This window comes from Pseudophryne corroboree, chromosome 6, assembly GCF_028390025.1.
Source record: "Pseudophryne corroboree isolate aPseCor3 chromosome 6, aPseCor3.hap2, whole genome shotgun sequence".
Classification (NCBI taxonomy): domain Eukaryota; kingdom Metazoa; phylum Chordata; class Amphibia; order Anura; family Myobatrachidae; genus Pseudophryne; species Pseudophryne corroboree.
Window position 1 is genome coordinate 619051122 of NC_086449.1, and position 22391 is coordinate 619073512.

The window sequence follows — 22391 nt, forward strand, 5'->3', positions numbered from 1 at the left end:
GCTGCAGCACAGGTGACTTAATTAGTAGCTCAGTTATTTTGATTTAATCATCTGTGCAGCAGCCTGGATATCCCTAAAACCTGCACTGTTGGTGTGCCTTGAGGACCGTGGTTGGGAATGCCTGGCCTAGGAGATTTGTATAGACATATACTGCGGACCTCCCAATACATTCGCATTCCATTTATCAGCAGGTAATCTGATCTGGTGACTACACTGTTTAATCTCATGCATATACAGTATAAAGCTATTTAAATATTCTATAAATACTACAGAAACACTGGAATTCACAAGCAGCAATTGTCCAACGCACAATTTATGTGAATAGTCAATAAATTAGTCTTTCAAGATCTTTATATAATCTAGCGAAGGTCTCATTGCTTGCTGTCATGGCAAACAATCTAGAGCATACTTGCCTACCGGACCCTCTCCATGAGGGAGAAAATGCTCTGTTCCTGGACTTTCCTGGTAATGTATGATTGCCATCACCTGTGGTGAAACACCTTTCTTATCAATTAACTAGCTCACCACAGGTGATGGCAATCATACATTACCAGGAAAGTCCAGGAACAGAACATTTTCTCCCTCATGGAGAGGGTCAGGTAGGCAAGTATGATCTAGAGCAGTGGTTCTCAAACTCGGTCCTCAGGACCCCACACAGTGCATGTTTTGCAGGTAACCCAGCAAGTGCACAGGTGTATTCATTATTCACTGACATATTTTAAAAGGTCCACAGGTGGAGCAAATTATTTCACTTGCGATTCTGTGAGGAGACCTGCAAAACATGCACTGTGTGGGGTCCTGAGGACCGAGTTTGAGAACCTGTGATCTAGAGTAAAGCGTCACAGAGGGAAATCTGTTTTTGACGATCAAACAAGGCACTGCATTGATAATGGTAAAATGATCCTTTTTTGGTGCTAGACCACAGTTTAGGAGGATCAGGCTGTGGTTTTGGTGTATCAGCAGAATGGACTAATTTGTCCCAATCTTTCAATTTGTAAACAATCTCATTTTCATCTAACTGTGAATCAGGCAAACCAGCTGTAAAAGTCGATTAATGATGTTGGTTACATTTATGAACTTTGCCTATTTAGCCTTAGAGGGGAATTCAATTAGCCGCGCCAATTTACCACAGGCTAATTGAAGCAGCAAAGCTGTTTAGTTGGAACCGGAGGAAGCCTGCAGGCTACAGTTGACCAGGATATCTTTTCGAGCCTGAGTAGGAAAAGAAATCTGCGTTAAATGCATACCTCCCAACATGACCCTCTCCAGGAGGGACACAATGCTCTGCTTCTGGACCTTTCTCTTAATCTATGATTGCAGGCACCTGTTTTGAACAGGTAAATGGATACGAAAAAGGTGTTTAAGCACAGGTGACGGCAATCACAAATTAAGAGGGAAGCCCAGGAGCAGAGCATTCTGACCCTCCTGGAGAGGGTCATGCTGGGAGGTATGTAAATGGCCTGTTTGTGGGAGCCGCAAAAGTGTTAACAAATAGGTCCAGGGACTGTTTCCGTATTCTGTGTGTTAACAGGGTAATTACCGGGTGAGAAAAAGGTGCTGTAATTGGGTAGCCCTGGACGTTAAAGCCAACGGCTACCACCCTTTTCCCCAAGCGGTAAATTACCACCACTAATTTAATTCCCTCCTTAACGTCTTAACGTCTGGGTGAAAATGAAGGGGTTTTACTAAAAACTAAAAAGTTAGAATTTATTCAGTCAAAGACCATTTTGACTGTGAGAGCACCTATTCTAAAAATCTGTATGTCTAATAGAAAACAATGTTAAATATAAATATAAGGGTTAATAACAACACATGCATAATTGTTGTTTGTACCTAAAATCAACACATATTATGTGTATTACCATAGTTCAGTGGTCCTCAAACTCGGTCCTCAGGACCCCACACAGTTCATGTTTTCCAGATCACCAGTAGGTGCACAGGTGTAGTCATTACTCACTGATACATTTTAAAAGAGCCACAGGTGGAGCGAATTATTTAACTTGCAATTCTGTGAAGGGACCTGGAAAATGTGATCTGTTTGGGGTCCTAAGGACTGAGTTTGAGAACTTGTGCCATAGTTCATTTAAAACATAAACCCAATGTCAATAGTTACAATTTTAAACGAGGTATAAACATGTTGATCAGGAACATGCAGTGGCTTTGGAGCATGAGTGACACCATGTGGCCTAAATTAGTATTACAGAATTGTTGATAAACAAAATTTACAGTATGAAGAATTTATTATTGTATAATATAGACCTGAAGCATATAGATATTTTCACATGATTATAGAAAATGTCCCACATAGTACATAACAGATTGTCTAGAGAAGGTACTATAATACAGAAGGACAAAGTGACAAGTGGATAGATTAAGTCCTGGGCAAACTAAAATACTATAGAAAAAAGCTAAATCATAAAGAAAAGAAATTGATGGTGGGGCATACTTATAGACTGGTTCTATAAGTACAGCCCCTGTGCATGCGCACTGCGCCGGGACCCGGGGGAATGCGTCTGCTGCTGAATGAGGTCCTTTGTAACAGCAACTTTAGACCATGTTGCATGCCACAAGATGCCCATCTGAGCAATAAGGTACTAACACCTGGTAGACTGGAGCATGGGCAGACACACAGGCAGAAGATTAAACCATGATTAAACCTTTAGTATGCAAGCTCTCACGAGCAGGGCCCTCAACACTCCTGTGCTTATCCTTCTCTTACTTAAATAATTTTCGATGGCATCAAATCCTGCGGTTTTCTGACACCCTGATACTTATGTCAGTGTCATCTGCTGCTGATACTTATGTCAGTGTCGTCTTCAACCGTAAGTCAATATTTTCTTGTTTTAATTATCTTGTTTATGCACTCTAATTGGGCGCTGCGGAACCCTTGTGGTGCCATATAAATAGAGGATGATAATAATAATAATAATAATAATGATTACACGGTGCAATGGAAATGGGGACATCTAGTGGCACCGAGCAGTATTACACCAGAATAGGACAGTAGTTGCAACGTGTCTCTGCCCTCAGCTTATAGAGTTTCCATCTGGATAACAGCTGCATAGAACACCATTCTCTGCTCGGTGCTCTGTATAGCTGCATGGCTAGACTATCTGCTGGGCCAGCCCTGTGCATACCAATGAGCAGCATCAGAAAAAAAGCACTAACTGTATATATGCAGGTGTTTACAGCTTAACAATAGCAACAACAATATATAGGGATACTTACAGAGCTTTTAAACAGTTTGGGTCCACATGTTTAGTCTGGACAAAACCAGTGACACCAGTGGAAGAACATTTTCCAACAAACCACTTGAGTCCGGGAACAAAGAATCCAACAACCTCAATGGCATCTCCCCTGCAGTAGCTGAGCTCATCCCATTCTGTCGCGGTGTGGTTTTCTCTGGCAGTGCACTGGCCTGATCCTGGTACATCAGATAAGACAATCAACCTTACATTACATATATAATGATTAACAAAAAGGACACCATGATTACACACTGTGCCACTGTGAGCTATGATGCTTTCTGTCACTAATATATAGTGTGTCTACCATGAGGAATTGATATCAGATAGCTGCAGTGATTGGAAGACAGCTTCAGAACGGGCTCCTTATTTGCCTCAGACAAAATCTGGGGCAGAACTGAGGTCTGAATATGCTTGTCAGTTTGCTCAGTGTAACATATGTAAAATTGTTCCGCGCATGCTCAATAAAGAGGCCAAGCGTATATGCAGATCTGTGTGGATGTGACATTTGCTCCAGGAAACGTAGGGGGACCTGACATAGGCCTAGCACAGTAAGGGTGTGTTCTTGTACAGATGCAGACCAACGACAGAGAGATGCATACACACCTGCCCTAACAGCAGGGCCGGATTAAGAGTCACATGGGCCGGGGACAGAAAATGATCAAGTGAGAAGACGAGGGGGAGTGACCAGTGCTTTGTGGGTGTGGCCAGCGCCATGTGGGTGTGCACACATCTAGACTATTAGCCTTAATGTTTCCCTAAATAATGAATAAATGTGTTCCCTTTTAATTCTATTTTAGGCTATTTAGTGTGAATATTTATAGACATAAGGTTATCACAATTTAAAAGAAACACCCTAATTTTTCTGAAAAGGGCGGCAGTATATACTCGCCAAACATTTTTTTTTTTGCATTTGGATTACAAGTAATTGGTGTTTCACTTGAGTAGTGGAGATAGAGGCTGCATATTTTCTGTTTACTGCGCATCAAAATAATTCACACTCTGCATTTCCCAAGGCTGGTATTGGAAAATAGAGGTAAATGTAGCATGGGCTTCTCCCTATTTTCCAATAACCAGCACCAGGCTGAACCAGACAGGGGGGGAGGAGATGGTGACACTATAGCAGGAGGACACAGAGGGTGGAGTCATCCCTGACATAACGGCAACAAGCCCCAAACTGACCAGCCCAGGGCTGGAATCTCTAGGGAAGTGGGGACACCCTCCCCAAGCACATGTGCTTTAATGCTGAAACTCGCCGTTTCCGTCCGTGCACAGAATCAGCCCCTGAGATAGTTGAACAGAAACATCAGAACAAAATGGTAATCAACCTTTTTTTTAAGTGCAGTAATACATTTGTTAATACAAATACTCTTCATTCATTGCACTGCTAGACATGAAATCCTGCAGTACAAAGGGAAAGTGTACTGCTTGTAATTAATATACACAATGACAACATTAGCAGGTCTGTGTCACAGAAAGGAACGTTACCTATGGGCTGAGATGTAATGTTCCGGCAGTTCTGCTCCGTCACGTTACAGGGTATTGGATACGTTTTCAGAAACCATCTAAGTAAATATACAAAATGTCATTAGCGTTCAAGTTTTTATGAAGAAACAAATTCTACTATGTCCTTAATAATGAGCAAATCTGAATATAGAGTCAAAGAATATGGTAATCAGTATATTCAATCTGACTAGTTTATTACAATGTAGAGATTTGCCCATTGGTGCTACAGAGATTTCTTCTCATGACCTTTCCTCTTCCAATCTATTACTTAGCATTGATACCCATAAGGCCTTCAATGCCGTCCTTTGGTCGAAACCTTACTAAATATTCTCTCACAGATCATATAGGCAAAAGTTTATTGGTCCGCTACTTCTATAACTCTCCATATACTGTACGTCTCTACTACTGAATGGACTGCGGGGAGGGGAAGGGGGTGAGGATGTATAGGCACATTCGGCAGGGATGTTCTTTGTTCCGCTTCTTTTTAAATTATCCTTGGACCCATTTCTCCGATTGACCCAACAAGCCCCCAACATTCACAGCATTTGAGCAGGTTAAAGGGAAATTAAGATTCCGGCGTTTGCAGACGATGTGTAGCTCTACTTGGCTGAACCCACAGCCTCCATACAACAACTGATGTCCTTACTTTGGGGATATTTCCAGACTTTATATTAATCCAGAAAAGTCTGTTGTTTTATACTTGTGGCCAGGTTTTGCTGCCCATATTGGCATGGTAGCATACCTTTTATTTTACTTATTTATGTGTCCAGATTACTAAAACCACTCCTCTCTTTATCATATGAACATTTCTACGACTATAACAGCTTTGGTTTGGGATCTGGATTAGTGGTGTTGTCTCCAGATCTCTTATTTGGGTAAGGCCAGTTTGTGTAAAATTATTATGTTCCGAAGATTGTTTTATTTGCTCCAATCACTACCTTTAATGCTCTCGATGGAAGACTCTAAAAAGCTTAATTCGGTCTTTGTTAAGTTTCTGTAGAACCACAAACGTCATAAAATAGGCCTATTTCGACTTCAATAGGAATTAATTTTTCTAACCTCACATATTATAACCATGCAGCACTTTTCCATAATCTCTGTGATTGGCTCCAAGGTACTTGTATTTATACTTATTCCTTACTAATGTAGAGGAGAAATTTTTAACAGATTATATCTTATGTCTCTTTCTACATCTCCATGACCAGGAGATACCTCCAGGACTGCGGGAGAATCTTCTCCTCTGGAACACTCGCCAGCTATGGCATATATTACCCCATAAAACAAGCTTGAATGCACATAAAAATCTTTTTCTTCTACTATTACGTAACCCAGAGTTCCAACGTGGCTTAGCTGCAAATCCTTCCTATCATGGTCACTAGGGGTATACACTCTATTGATTGGTGAATAGAACTCTTAGGAAGCCCCTCACATTCCACCATGCAGTTGAGAAGCATGATTTTTTTTTTGTCCCCTTTTCCTTTTCGCCTATTATCCGGCTCAACATTACATGGGCCAAACTATTCAAGATTGGGACAGTACCCCGTATACACTTTTGTCTTATCCTCCTCTGGTATATAAGGCAATTTCCAACCACTACATATGCACCAATTTGGATTACGGTACACTCCAAACTGGCTTGCCCAGGTGGCCGCACCACATTCCTGATCTCACCATTGACATATTCCTTATAAACCTGTTTAACTCTTGTTGTATTATTCCTGCTAGTTAATACAGAGAACAATTCTAGACTATATATCACAGAACGAACATTACTCCACACTGTGGCTTTTTTATGTTTCTGCTCCTCGTATATGTGTCCTCAATGTCAGGAGAACAATGCTGATCTCTATCATTGTTTGTGGTCTTGTCCTCTGGTCAGACTCTTCTGGCTCCAGGTTCATATATATGCCCCGGACCATTTAGTTAATTTTATGTCCTTTGATTTGGCCTGGGCCATACTAGGAATTTTGTCACGGAGTCAACGGATGTCAAGTACTCCATACAGACACAACAATTGCTTACTCAATGTTTCTCATCCATCTCGTGGTACTTAAGTAGGCTTGTAGACAATGATCCCCCTATTTCTTAGTGAGATACCCTCTGGTTTCGCACAGCATATCCTTCACTTTTAATTTATTGCAATTGTGTTTTGAAGGTTAAATATACGCTTCATCTTAGTTTTATTTTATTTATGACATTTTTTTTACATTATATGCTTTTACTTCTGCTTACATGCATATTGTTACTACATTTGTTATTTACATTCAATTTGCCTGGTGAATAATTACCGATTATCTACAATTGTTATCGCATTGCTTGATGTATCTTTTGATTTGCTTCAGAATTAATTTAAAAAAAATAAACATTTTATGAAAATTTTTTAGAGGTTTAAATATACTATGGCTACTTGAATAAATCCATTAAATAGCTGTGTCTTTTGCAACATATTTTAAATGCAAATTGATTATTAAACCCTTAAAAGGACCTGATAATGGGGCCGATTCAGGCCTGATCGATGCTGTGCGTTTTCTCACAGGCTGCGCATGCATAATGCACCGCAATGTGCAGGTGCGATGGACCGCAGCAACGGGGATCGCCGGTCAGCGACAGGATGGTGCGAAACTTACGAACGCACCGGCCATCGCACAGAGATTGACAGGAAGAGGGCGTTTGTGGGTGGCAACTGATCATTTCTAGGGAGTGTCCAGAAAAACACAGGAGGAACCCAGCGTTTTGTGGGAGAATTTCTGACGTCAGCTCCAGCCCTGATCATCATAGCAGCTGAGTAAGTCCTGGGCTGAGCACAAACTGCACAAACTGATGTTTGTGCAGTTCTGCTACACATGCAATTGCACACCTGCACACACTCCATACCCTCCCCCTGTAAGCGGCGATTCCCTGATCGTAGGGATGTAAAACGCACCCTAGCGATCAGGTCTGAATTACCCTCAATGTTTATGTATTTGCGTTGCAGGAAAGAAAATGTGAATATTCTGTCTGTTTTATATTCTAGCACTGGGTAAATACATTTGAGTGCGATATGTGATCTCGAGTGGTGTACATGGAGGTTTGGGTTATATGGAGTTTATAAAAGGTAGTATATGAAAACACAACAAGAACAATGGTGGTGCATCAAATGGTCTGTTTAACTGTTGCTTGTACAGCTACTGTTGCAGAATGTGCGATTCAGTTTAATTCATTCATTCACTCATTATAAAGGACAAAAAAAAGATTGCTATTAAGTAACCATGCCAGTAGAGGGAGCAATGGAGCAACCTTGGTGGTGCTTTATTCATACATTATTCTAGTACACAGGTTTTATGAACTAATAGTGTACATTATTTCTCTTTTAACTATACCATGGTTTTTAGACCTAGCTCATCACATGGGTCAGTAATAGTCCAAGAGGGTAATTCAGACGTGATCGTAGCAGTAAATTTGTTAGCAGTTGGGCAAAACCATGTGCACTGCAGGGGGGGCAGATATAACATGTGCAGAGAGAGTTAGATTTGGGTGGGGTGAGTTCAAACTGAAATCTAAATTGCAGCATAAAAATAAAGCAGCCAGTGTTTACTCTGCACAGAAACAAAATAACCCACCCAAATCTAACTCTCTCTGCACATGTTACATCTGCCACACCTGCGCTGCACATGGTTTTGCTCAACTGTTAACAAATTTGCTGCAAGGTCAGGTATGAGTTACCCCCCAAGGACAGATAGATAGGAAGGAGTGGTAAGAAGGAATTTGCTGCTTAAATTTTAATTTAGCATTAATAAAATGTGTTTTCTGGCAATGCCTAAAAATATAAATCAAATGAAGAAGTCACCAAGAAAAAAACCCATCCTTCAAGTTCCCTATTTGATCAGTAAATTTGTATTATTTTGGTTTTGCATGTCTAAGACTGGTTACACTATGAAATGCCCCCTCTCTGCTTTGCTACAGATTTACCAATTCGTGGAAGATGCAGGATATTATGAGAGGAATCCTAGGACCTATAAATGGCCGTAGTGTTGCTGTATATAGGCCCTCTTTCCGAGTTGATCGCTCGCTAGCTGCTTTTAGCAGCAGTGCACACACTAAGCCCCGCCCTCTGGGAGTGTATCTTAGCCAAGCAGAAGTGCGAACGAAAGGATCGCAGAACAGTGCAGACATTTTTCCATGCAGTTTCTCAGTAGCTCCAGGCCTACTCCTACCTTGCGATCACTTCAGACTATTTAGTTCCTGTTTTGACGTCACAAACACGCCCTGCGTTCGGCCAGCCACTCCCCCGTTTCCCCCGGCACGCCTGCGTTTTTACCTGACACGCCTGCGTTTTTTAGCACACTCCCGGAAAACGGTCAGATACGCCCCATTCCTGTCAAACACTCACCGATCAACAGAGCGATGGAAAAGAGTCGCTCGACCTTGTGTGAAACTGCATAGTTTTTTGTGAAAGTACGTCGCGTGTGCGCACTGCGGCCCGTGCGCATGCGCAGAAGTGCCGTTTTTTAGCCTGATCGCTGCGCTGTGAACAACGGCAGCTAGCGATCAACTCGGAATGACCCCCATGGAGCACTAAGTGATGTTTTAATGAGGCTCTCAGAAATTAAATAGGTATTTTAATGATTTAGTTCACCCAATATGTAAGAATGAATCAGTATGTATATATGAAGAAAGGAGGTGATGTGTTTTAATTTTATCAGTTAATGTTTTCCTTAACATTATAGTGGCTTTATTATGACTACATAGGAAGTGCAGGTATTCTGCAGTCACTTGCCAGAGAGTATATTGCTAAGGGGAGCCCCATCTTCCCAGCATGAAGCCTGGTCGTGGTGTCCGGCAATAAGGCTTCAGGACACTTGAAAACTGTTGTAAGTGACAGCTCAGCAAAAGGCTGCATATTACTAGACCAAAGCTATGGCTAGTCTATCCTGTGTTATTTTCCCCATAGATAGATATTATCCCTTTCAAACCCTTCAGAGCCCAGTATTTGTAATAGGCTTTACCAGCCCCGTGCCAATAACGCTTTCATGAGCGCATGATGTCATGCTGAGGGGGTGGGGCTGCCGGGTGTGGTATGTTAGGTAGATTAGACTTAGGTCGACAGTGTCTAGGTAGACCACTATTGGTCAGCAGTAAGTAGGTCGACATGGTTTCTAGGTCGACAGGGACTCTAGGTCGATATGTACTAGGTCGACATGAGAAAAGGTTGACATGAGTGTTTTTACTTTTTTTGGTGTCGTTTTCTCCGTACAGTGACCAGGAACCCCAATTAGTGCACCGTGTCCCCTCACTTCGGGCAGGTTACTGTTCCCAATTGTAGTCCACGTGGATCGTAAAGTATGAAAAAGTAAAAAAAATGAAGAAGAAAAAAATGTGAAAACTCATGTCGACGTTTTGTCACTTCGACCTAGAGTCCCTGTCGACCTAGAAACCAAGTCGACCTATACAGTGTCGACCTACTTACTGTCGTCCTAAAGACCGGATCCCGGGCTGCCAGCCCCCAGGAAGAACAGTGCTGCCCGTAGCAGGCGCTGCAGCAACACTACTGGCAATCAGTTCCAGGCACCCTGCTAGTCAGATGTAGGGATCGTGTGGCAGCAATGGTGCCATCCCCAGAGCCCTGCATTCTGTGTAACAGCACCGATTGCACCTCTAGTTACTGCCCTGCTTGTGAACTACCTTATAGCAATATTGCTTTATACGTGGTGGTTTGAGAGAAATAACAAGGAAACAACAACTTGAACTGTGTGGCATTTACTTTACATGACAGTCTTTTGTTTTTCTTCCAGTGTCTTAATTTGAAAATATTGCACCTCTATGAGCACTTACTGGTAGAAGGGATGAGGTAGAGGCTCCACGGTTATGATGGACAATAAACCACGCTCTCCTGTACTCAGCGACTGGCCTTCCCATGACGATTCATCACCAATATCTTTCACATAAACCACATCATTGACGGACACAGCTAGGAATTCTGGTTTCCCTTCATCCGCTTGTGCACCAGCATCATGTACCACGGCTCTTGCATAGAAGCACCCTACAAGATTTACAGACATTACAGGCTGTGCTGCAACATGACACATGGGTGAAGTCCTATGGTTCTTTGTTTCATATATGCTTGGAATTATTAATAAGAACCTGATTAAACGCAATTTTACGCTTAACAGACTGACTCCCCTGTGCTCCTTTATAGTTAGATTCTATGCAGTTTACAACTATTTACACGGGTGTGGTATGTTAGATAGACTAGACTTAGGTCGACAGTGTCTAGGTTGATCACTACTGGACGACAGTAAGTAAGTCGACATGGTTTCTAGGTCGACAGTGACTCTAGGTCGACATGTACTAGGTCGACATGAAAAAAGGTCGACATTAAGTTTTTTTACATTTTGGTGTCGTTTTCTTCGTACAGTGACCGGGATCCCCAATTAGTGCACTCGCTTCGCTCGCCATGCTTCGGGCAAGGTGTCTCGCTGCGCTCAGTACAGGTTACCATTCCCAATTGTAGTCCACATGGATCGTAAAGTATGAAAAAGTTCCAAAAATGGAAAAAAATGTGAATGACTCATGTCGACCTTTTCTCATGTCGACCCAGTACATGTCGATCTAGAGTCCCCGTCGACCTAGAAACCATGTCGACCTACTAACTGTCGACCAATAGTGGTCGACCTAGACATTGTCGAACTAAGTCTTGTCCACCTAGAGTCGGATCCCATTTACACAACTATTACAACGTCACCTATTCCCACGACTCAATACTAACGGCTTACTCACCCTCCTGCAGCAGCAAACCAAGATACAGTGTTGCCAGCTCATCTTGATTTACAGATACTTCTATTTCTGTGTCTTCCACCAGAGCGGAGTTCAGCCAGTACCTCTCATCAAATAGCAGGTGTTCTAGAGTGCAGGCCACAAAGCCTAGAGATAAACACACACCAAAATGATGCAGCCATCCTCTTACTACTGAAGAGAAGCCAACAGAAACTGGAAATGCTCATTATATATATGATTTGGTCATGGCCAAACTGGTCGTCTGGCAAATGCCGGAAGGGCAGATGGCCTGATGGGCCAGTTCAGGCCCTTGGCACCTGGAGAGACGGGGGCTGGCTGAGCAGCTCTGCCTCCTGGCTCTCTGCTCAGCCACCCTGCACTCAGAGAGACAATGCATGCAGCAAGGCCAGGCACCTGTGACTTGTGGCACGCCCCCTTTAGATGTGGCCATGTCCCCTTGTCGAGCTTGTGTAAATACTGTAATTCCCAGGATGATTTACACCGCTAGTCTGTCCCTGGATTTGGTATGGGGTGGTGGGTATGGGATGCCAGTAGCCAGGAAACCGGCGGTTAGCATACCGACGCCGGGATCATGGCCGCTACAATGTCGGCAGGGAAGCAAGCGCAACCAATTTCCTTGCGGGCTCTCTGCGATCACCATGTTGTGCTCGCCACAGGTTCTATTGCCACTCTATGGGTGTCGTGGACACTCACGAGTAGGAATAGCCCCTGTTAGCCGGGATTCCGGCTGGCGGCATTGTCAGTGGTCAGGATTCCAGCGTCGGTATCCTGACCGCCATGATCCTGATTGCTGGCAATGTAACTACATCCCGGTATGGGTCATTTGAAGGGAGAAAAACAGCAAGGAAATTAATAATTAAAAAATGTATAGAGCAATATAAATGCAGTGATTTATTTTACAACATGACCAGAACCCAAAATCATTAGTATGTCTATGCAAAGAAGCTATGCAAAGGAATACTAATTGTACCATGTCACAACAGAGAGCTACTGTACCAGAACAGCAGGATACTTAGCACAGAGAACTAGGCATTTACATTTCACACGCACACACTGCTATTATTATTTATAATCAGGGGTTAAAGTGAGCCGGAACGGGCCGGAACTGCGTTCCGTCAGTTCCACCAGGAGACGGAACGCAGTTCCGCCTCCCCCGGCTCACCTAACCCTATGTCCCGGGCGGCGCTGCAGGGAGATGCCGGGCGCCCGCTGAGATCGCGTTACCAGCGGGCGCCCGTCTCCCTCTCCGCAGCGGCAGCCGGAGGCAGGAGCTCATCACTGAGCTCCTGCTTCCGGCTCTGTCAGTGCGCGCTATGGTAGAGACGTCATGACGTCTCTCCCATAGTGCCGAGGAGCGGGCGGCGAGAGAGGATTGCGGCGGGAGCGGGGCTTGGTAAGTATGGTGCTTCCCCCCCCCCCCTCCCACCTATATGTGTACCACCAGCGGCGTTTCTACTGGGGGGCCTTTACTACTGGGGCAAACTACAGAGGGGCAAACTACTGGGGGGCTTTACTACTGGGGCAAACTACAGAGGGGCAAACTACTGGGGGGCTTTACTACTGGGGCAAACTACTGGGGGGCTCTAGTACTGGGGGTAAACTACTGGGGGGCTTTACTGCTGGGGCAAACTACAAGGGGCAAACTACTGGGGGCATTACTACAAGGGGGCAAGCTACAAAGGGGCAAACTACTGGCAGCATTACTACTGGGGGCTAAACTACAAGGGGGCATAATTTCAGGAGCTAAACTACTGGGGGTATAACTACAAGGGGGCAAACTACTGGGGACATTACTAACTTTGGCAAACTACATGGGGGCTAAACTACAGGGGCTAAACAACTGGGGGCACAACTGCAGGGGGCATTACCACTGGGGGCTAAACTACATGGGGCAAACTACATGAGGGCAAAACTACTGGGGGCATTACCACTCAGAGGCTAAACTAAAGGGGGGGGGGGAGTAAATTGCTTGGGTCATAACTGCAGGGGCATTACCAGTATGGGCATGACTACTGGGGCTAAGCTACAGGGGCTAAACGACTAGGGGCAATACTACACAGGGGCATTACCATTAAGGGCATTACTGATGGGGTACACAGCTAATGAGGGCATTGTAAAGGGGGCACTTCATAAGGGGCACTACTGTTGGGGGCATTGCATAAGGGGCACTACTACTGTGGGCATTGTATAAGGGGTGCTACTGCTGGGGCCATTACTGTATGGGCTGACAAAGAAGCTGCGTTCCCGGTCCGCCCTCCGTCGCTCCGCCCCTACCATCGCCGCCGCACTGGAAGCCCAGGTTCCAGACTCCCAGCTGCAGCGGATCTGGGACCAGGCTGGCTTTATTATCCCTGCCGCTGCATCGAGCTCCTGTGACTGCGGCGCTACTAGTTCAAATCTGTCGCTGATTGGCTGCCGGTCCGCAGCAGTTTTGAAATATTAGCGCCGTGGTCACAGGAGCTCGATGTGGCGGCAGGGATAATAAAGCCAGCCTGGTTCCAGATCCACTGCAGCCGTCCTCAGCCTCTTCTGCCGCCCCGCCCTCGGACCTCTGCGCACCCACAGCCTCCTCCTCCGCACTATCTCCGAGGCCCACAGCCTCCTCCACGTCACGCCTACCACAGCCTACTCATCCACAGCACCGCAGACCACCGCCGCTGCTAAACAGGTAATCTAACCTGCTGCCTTTCTCTCTCCCTAGTCCCTACTGTATTCCCCTGCTGTCACTTTCCATGTCCCTGCTGTCACTCTCCCTGTCACTCTGTCACTCTATAATGTGAATTTCGGCTCATTCTCTGTGTTATAATGTGAATTTTGGCTCATTCTGTGTGCTATAATGTGAATTTCGGCTCATACCGTGTGCTATAATGTGAATTTCGGCTCATACTGTGTGGTGTAATGTGAATTTCGGCTCATACTGTGTGGTGTAATGTGAATTTGGCTCATACTGTGTGGTGTAATGTGAATTTCGGCTCATACTGTGTGGTGTAATGTGAATGTGGCTCATACTGTGTGGTATAAATGTGAATTTCGGCTCATACTGTGTGGTATAAATGTGAATTTCGGCTCATACTGTGAGGTATAATGTGAAAGGGGTCCTACTATTGTGGTGCATAATGTGTATAAGGGGTATATGGTGTGGTAAACTACACTGAAGGGCACGCCCCCTTTTGCGTGGCCACGCCCCCTTGTCAGGAGTGCGCGCGCCTTCGGCGCGCACATAATTGCACCCTTCACTTTCCCATACCCCCCACTTCAAAATTTCCACTTGGGTACTACTACTGTGGGCATTATTACTATTGTGTGACCACGCCCCTTTCTTTTTGAGACCACACCCCCTTTTTGCTGCGCGCGCCGTAGGCGCGCGCAATACCTTTATTGCATGGGCGCCGTGGGGAGGGGGGTGAGTTCCACCACCTCTCTAGGACCACTTTAAGCACTGTTTATAATGCATGCCAACATCTTCTGTAGTGTAGTACAGAATAAATATATAACATACTGTATAGTGCCCTTACACAACTGCATTACTTTATCATTTACACACATACTGTAGGCTTGATCTCTGATATATGTTATTATGATTATACTGTAGGTTACTGGAAAGTAAAAAAGCTAATGGAAGAATACCTTGTTTATAGCATGCAGTTCCCGTATATCATTGGTACTACTGTGCAGTCTTAGGCTGAGCACACACTAGATGATGTGGCTGTCGGCCGAAGGGATGACCGTGCAATATATCATTCAGTGGCCACATCCAGAAGCATAGTGTCTTCCAAAATATGTTCTAACCGGACTGCAGTGCAGGCAGATCAGAAGCCGTGAAGAATGACCAAAGGAACCACACAATCTGTACACACTAGACAATATGCACAACATACGCTGGATCGGACGACCTGTCACCTAGTGTGTACCCTGCTTAGGATTTGTATTTAACTTAAATAGAAATTATTTTCCACAAGCACTTGAAGAAGCATGCAATTAGTTACAGTGGTCCTGACTATAGGAGTTTCTATAACGGGTGTAGTGTGTGTGCGGTGCACACGGGCCCCTAGGTTCGGGGGGTCCCACACTGCACACATAAATATACTTACACCTCTGGTGTCCCGCGGTGGCATTTTCTGAGTGATTTGTGCATGCAAACTGGAGATATCTCCGGGAAAAAGGCGCAGACGCCATGTTCCCGGAGACCTGCGCATGCGCAGTAGACTATACTAGCATCCGGAGAAAAGGGGGCCCGCTCCTGGTTCTGACGTGTCACTTCATAAAATCAAACATCGGTAATATAACCAAATCACTGCAGATGGAAACATATGCATCATTTATCACACATTTCACAATGACTGATATTTTATGGAATACAAATATATAGGTTTCCTTATTTCTGCCCAAATTGATCATTTAGGGGGACAATTACTAAGCAGTGATAAGAGTGGAGAAGTGAGCCAGTGGAGAAGTGCCCATGGCAACCAATCAGCACTGAAGTAACATCTATAATTTGCATACTATAAAATTATACAGAGCTGCTGATTGGCTGATGGGGCAACTTCTCCAATGGTTCACTTCTCCGCTCTTATCACTGCTTAGTAAATGTTCCCCTTAATATGTATAATACAGGAGTACTGTGGTTCAAAAGGAGTACGTCTACAATCAAACCATAGCAACTAATGATACGTTTATTTTATCTGTCTACTTCAAGTGAAGCAGTGAAAGGCAGTATCTGATTCGTTGCTTATGATTTAGCACAAATTTGCTCCGTTGAGCATAGTCAATAAATAATTCTGTTTTGAGATCTAATAAGATTAATGGGACTTCTACCTACTGAAAAGACCTTGGCTGGCTACACCTTTATCAACAACTTCTCCGCCTATTTAAGAAGTCTCAACACAGAATATTACAGCTACAATCCTCCTGGTGCTACTGCCATCCCAAAATGGCATTAGCAGAAGACTCCAGCTATCTCAGTGATAAGAGTACATACTGTATTCTCTACTTTATTCAGTTTTCTTTTTAAATAGAAGAGCAACTATAAGAACAAGTTCAGACCCAAGCTTCCAGGGCCCTGCATACGTGAGCAAGAAAAGCCATGTAATGCATGTGCAGAGGTAAGAATAACAAAGGTTATATTTACTAAGGTGCGGGTTTAGAGAAGTGGGGATGTTGGGGGTCATTCCAAGTTGTTCGCTCTGTGCCGATTTTCGCTAAACTGCGATTAGTCATTTACTGCGCATGCGCAAGGTTCGCAGAGCGCATGCGCTTAGTTATTTTACACAAAAGTTAGGTATTTTACTCATGGCATAACAAAGCTTTTTCATCGCTGTGGTGATCGTAGTGTGATTGACAGGAAGTGGGTGTTTATGGGCGGAAACTGGACGTTTTATGGGAGTGTTCGGAAAAACGCAGGCGTTCGAGTTGCAAAACGCAGGAGTGGCTGGAGAAACGGGGGAGTAGTTGGGCGAACGCTGGGTGTGTTTGTGACTTCAAACAAGGAACGAAAAGGACTGAGCTGGTTGCAATGGCTGAGTAAGTCTGGAGCTATTCAGAAACTGCGGGATAATCGTTACGAGAAAATTAGCGAAGCTTTCGTTAGCAATTCTGCTAAGCTAAGATACACTCCCAGTAGGCGGCGGCTTAGCGCGTGCAATGCTGCTAAAAGCAGCTAGCGAGCGAACAACTCGGAATGACCCCCCTTGTCCATAGCAACCAATCCAATTACAGCTATTATCTTCTAGAAGGTGCTAGATAAATGATAAATAGAATCTGATTGTTTCTAAAGGCAACATCTCCACTTGTATCAACCTGCACTTTAGTAAATATACTCCCAAGTATCACTGCGGAGATGAGTATCACTCAGCTGCCTCTGCAAAATTTTAGCAGTAAATCCTAGTGAAAAAAGATTTCCTATAGCTGCAACAAGCCGTGATAGACAATAGTTATTGATAGAAAATAATTAATAGACACAGTAGCAGTGCACATAATGCCCACAGTAGCGCCGCATATACACATAATGCCCACAGTAGCGCTGCTTACACAAATAATGCCTCCAGTAGCACCCCTTACACACATAATGCCCACAGTAGCGCCACATACACACATACTGCCCCCGTAGCATCACTTATAAACATAATGCTCACAGTAGTTCCACATATACACATAATGCCCACAGTAGCGCCATATATATACATAAAATCAACAGTAGTACCGCTTACACATGCGGTGCTACTGTAGGCATTATATATACATATGGGGCCCAATTCTGAGTTGTTCGCAGCAGCAATTTTGTTAGCAGTTGGGCAAAACCATGTGCACTGCAGGAGGGGCAGATGTAACATGTGCAGAGAGAGTTAGATTTGGGTGTGGTGTGTTCAATCTGCAATCTAATTTGCAGTGTAAAAATAAAGCAGCCAGTATTTACCCTGAACAGAAACAAAATAACCCACCCAAATCTAACTCTCTGTGCACATGTTACATCTGCCCCACCTGCAATGCACATGGTTTTGCCCAATTGCTAACAAACTTGCTGCTGCGATCAACTCAGAATTACCCCCATAATGCCTACAGTAGCGCCACATACACACACAATACCCCCAGTAGCGCCGCTTATACACATAATGCCCACAGTAGCACCACATATAAACATAATGCGCACAGTAATAGTGTCACACATACATACACACACACCTCTCACTCACTCACTCTCTTTCCCTCCACTTACGTTAACAGCAGCTCATCCTGTGACATACAGTACAGCAGCAGCCCTGGCCTGGTCCCATGTAGCTCCGTCCCCCTTTCATGCCCTGATTGAGTGGGTGCTTCAAGCTGCCGGCTGCTGCCTATCATACAATGTGACAGGTGCAGCGGCAGCAACAACAGACAGAAGAGGGCTGCAGAGCAGGAAGAGCGACTCTCCAGCCTGCTCTGCATCCCTTTGCTGAGCAGGTTACGCCGGCACTGGCTACAGTGTTTTTCTAAAAAGCACTGTAACATACCATTTCGTATACAGATACAATTGCACACAAAATATAGGCATGCAGCATATAATTTTAATCAGCAGAGTCTGCTTGTCCGTCTTATTCATGATGTGAATAAATCCATTTTCTGCAAAAACGACACCTGGCAACGGAGTTGCATGAGTCCTGTCAGCTCACTCATCTCCTGCTGTGTGGCGTATTGAGGCAAGATGTATGAGGACAAATCTGCATTAGGCTTTCTTAGTGTGTGTCTTCAAAATTATGTTGGCCTTGTGATATGCAATTAAAGTTATGGATGCAATTAACTGTATGTGAGTCAGATGATCAGAATACTGTAACTGAAGCACACTGTGATTTTGTCGAACATTCATATAATAAAAATGCTTGTGCTTTACTGCCAAGACAATGTGCAATAAAACACTTTATATAGCTCATTGATTTGTAACTAATGGTTTAGATGAGACGTGTGACATGTGCGACTTTAGAGGAAGTAAAAGATGATTATTTGAAGATGCAGTGTGCTGCTGGGTAATCTGATTGAACCATTCACAAATTATGCCAATCGCATGTATTATGTTCCTGCTGCATTGCATAAAAGACAAAAATAAGATTTTAAACCTACCGGTAAATCTTTTTCTCGTAGTCCGTAGAGGATGCTGGGGACTCCGTAAGGACCATGGGGATAGACGGGCTTCGCAGGAGACATGGGCACTTTAAGGAAGACTTTAGGTATGGGTGTGCACTGGCTCCTCCCTCTATGCCCCTCCTCCAGACCTCAGTTAGAGAAACTGTGCCCAGAGGAGACGGACAGTACGAGGAAAGGATTTTTGTTAATCCAAGGGCAAGATTTATACCAGCCACACCAATCACACCGTATAACTTGTGATATACTAACCAGTTAACAGTATGAAAACAACATAGCATCAGTCCAAGACCGATGAAAACTATAACATAACCCTTATGTAAGCAAAACTATATACAAGTCTTGCAGAAGTAGTCCGCACTTGGGACGGGCGCCCAGCATCCTCTACGGACTACGAGAAAAAGATTTACCGGTAGGTTTAAAATCTTATTTTCTCTTACGTCCTAGAGGATGCTCGGGACTCCGTAAGGACCATGGGGATTATACCAAAGCTCCCAAACGGGCGGGAGAGTGCGGATGACTCTGCAGCACCGATTGAGCAAACAGGAGGTCCTCCTCAGCCAGGGTATCAAACTTATAGTGTTTGAACCCGACCAAGTAGCAGCTCGGCATAGTTGTAGTGCCGAGACCCCTCGGGCAGCCGCCCAAGACGAGCCCACCTTCCTAGTGGAATGGGCCTTGACCGATTTTGGTAACGGTAATCCAGCCGTAGAATGCGCCTGCTGAACCGTGTTACAGATCCAGCGAGCAATAGTCTGCTTTGAAGCAGGGGTGCCAACCTTGTTGGCTGCATATAGGACAAACAGTGCTTCTGTTTTTCTGACTCTAGCCGTTCTGGCCACGTAAATTTTCAAAGCCCTGACTACATCAAGGGACTCGGAATCCTCCAAGTCTCGCGTAGCCACAGGCACCACAATAGGTTGGTTTATATGAAAAGATGACACCACCTTAGGCAAGAATTGAGGACGGGTCCGCAATTCCGCTCTATCCATATGGAAAACCAGATAGGGGCTTTTATGAGACAAAGCCGCCAATTCCGACACCCGCCTAGCCGAAGCCAAGACTACCTTCCAAGTGAGATATTTTAACTCCACCGTTTGAAGTGGCTCAAACCAGTGCGACTTAAGGAAACTCAACACCACGTTAAGGTCCCAAGGCGCCACCGGAGGTATAAAAGGAGGCTGAATATGCAGCACTCCCTTCACAAAAGTCTGTACTTCTGGGAGAGAAGCCAATTCTTTTTGAAAGAAAATGAATAAGGCCGAAATCTGAACCTTAATGAAGCCTAATTTTAGGCCCAAATTCACTCCAGTCTGAAGGAAGTGAAGGAAACGGCCCAGATGGAATTCTTCCGTAGGAGCATTCCTGGCCTCACACCAAGAAACATATTTTCGCCATATACGGTGATAATGTTTAAACGCAGCCACGGTAAGTCTTGGAACAGACAGGGCCCCTGTTGCAACAGGTCCTGTCGTAGAGGAAGAGGCCACGGATCTTCTGTGAGCATTTCCAGCAGATCCGGATACCATGTCCTTCGTGGCCAATCTGGAACAATGAGAATTGTTCTCACTCCTCTTTTTCTTATTATTCTCAACACCTTGGGTATGAGAGGAAGAGGAGGAAACACATAGACCGACTGGAACACCCACGGTGTCACTAGGGCGTCTACAGCTACCGCCTGAGGGTCTTTTGATCTGGCGCAATACCTCTGTAGCTTTTTGTTGACGCCATCATGTCTATCTGGGGCAGTTCCCACTGACTTGCAATCTGTGCGAAGACTTCCTGATGAAGTCCCCACTCTCCTGGATGCAGGTTGTGTCTGCTGAGAAAGTCTGCTTCCCAGTTGTCCACTCCAGGAATGAACACTGCTGACAGTGCGCTTACATGATTTTCCGCCCAGCGAAGAATCCTGGTGGCTTCCGCCATTGCCACTCTGCTCCTTGTGCCACCTTGGTGGTTTACATGAGCCACTGCGGTGATGTTGTCTGACTGGATCAGAACTGGTTGGTCGCGAAGTAAGGTCTCCGCTTGACGTAGGGCGTTGTATATGGCCCTCAGTTCCAGGATGTTGATGTGAAGACAAGTCTCTTGACTTGACCAAAGACCTTGGAAGTTTCTTCCATGTGTGACTGCTCCCCAACCTCGGAGGCTTGCGTCCGTGGTCACCAGGATCCAGTCCCGAATGCCGAACCTGCGGCCTTCTAAAAGGTGAGCATTCTGCAGCCACCACAGGAGAGATACCCTGGCTCTGGGGGACAGGGTGATCAACTGATGAATTTGTAGATGTGACCCGAACCACTTGTCCAGTAGGTCCCATTGGAAAGTCCTCGCATGGAACCTGCCGAAGGGAATGGCTTCGTATGATGCCACCATCTTTCCCAGGACACGAGTGCAGTGATGCACTGACACTTGTTTTGGCTTCAATAGGTTCCTGACCAGAGTCATGAGTTCCTGAGCTTTTTCTATCGGAAGATACAGATGTGTCCACATACATCTTTGCTATATCCCGCCATGTAAGGCACAGTTTTGCATGCCATAGACTAAGAGATTTAGCCATGCCTTGTGATTTTTCTTAATTTGCTTCTTTAATATGTTACTTTATACATATTCTATTATGGCAAACTAAAATGTAAAAATTCATCCACTCACTACTCGTGAAAAACAGCTTAGCCGTGTTTTGCATGTTGTGCCAAATTTGTAAAAAAGTCAAAGATGTAAGTGGACACATCTGTAAACCCTTTTCTGGTCTGTATCCAGAATCATGCCCAAGAAGGTCAGACGAGTCGTAGGAACCAACTGCGACTTCGGGATATTGAGAATCCAGCCGTGTTGCTGTAACACCTTCAGTGAAAGAAAGAAGCTGTTCCGCAACTGCTCTCTTGATCTCGCTTTTATGAGGAGATCGTCCAAGTACGGGATAATTGTGACACCTTGCTTGCGCAGGAGCACCATCATTTCCGCCATTACCTTGGTGAAAATCCTCAGGGCCGTGGAAAGCCCAAACGGCAACGTCTGAAATTGGTAATGACAATCCTGTACCGCAAATCTCAGGTACGCCTGATGAGGTGGATAAATGGGAACATGAAGGTATGCATCCTTTATGTCCAGAGATACCATAAAATCCCCCCCATCCAGGCTGGCGATGACCGCTCTTAGCGATTCCATCTTGAACTTGAACCTTTTCAAGTATAGGTTATGGGATTTTAAATTTAAAATGGGTCTGACCGAACCGTCCGGTTTCGGGACTAGAAACAG

At 44.7% G+C, this 22391-nt stretch overlaps 1 protein-coding gene and 1 long non-coding RNA gene across 3 annotated transcripts in view; one reads left to right on the forward strand and one right to left on the reverse strand.

Annotated features, from left to right (window-relative positions):
• SH3TC2 (SH3 domain and tetratricopeptide repeats 2) overlaps positions 1-22391 on the reverse strand; it is a 108684-nt gene that overhangs the window by 54526 nt on the left and 31767 nt on the right. For both annotated transcript variants that reach the window (XM_063928085.1, XM_063928084.1), the window contains 4 exons: positions 11508-11651; positions 10563-10770; positions 4734-4810; positions 3229-3424 (listed from right to left, as the gene is read on the reverse strand). In XM_063928085.1, coding sequence (XP_063784155.1) covers positions 3229-3424; positions 4734-4810; positions 10563-10770; positions 11508-11651 — 625 coding nt within the window. The remainder of the gene's footprint in view (positions 1-3228; positions 3425-4733; positions 4811-10562; positions 10771-11507; positions 11652-22391) is intronic.
• LOC134933122 (uncharacterized) lies at positions 103-10897 on the forward strand. The gene is made up of 2 exons (XR_010179617.1): positions 103-191; positions 10523-10897. It is a non-coding gene; the product is annotated as an uncharacterized LOC134933122 (long non-coding RNA).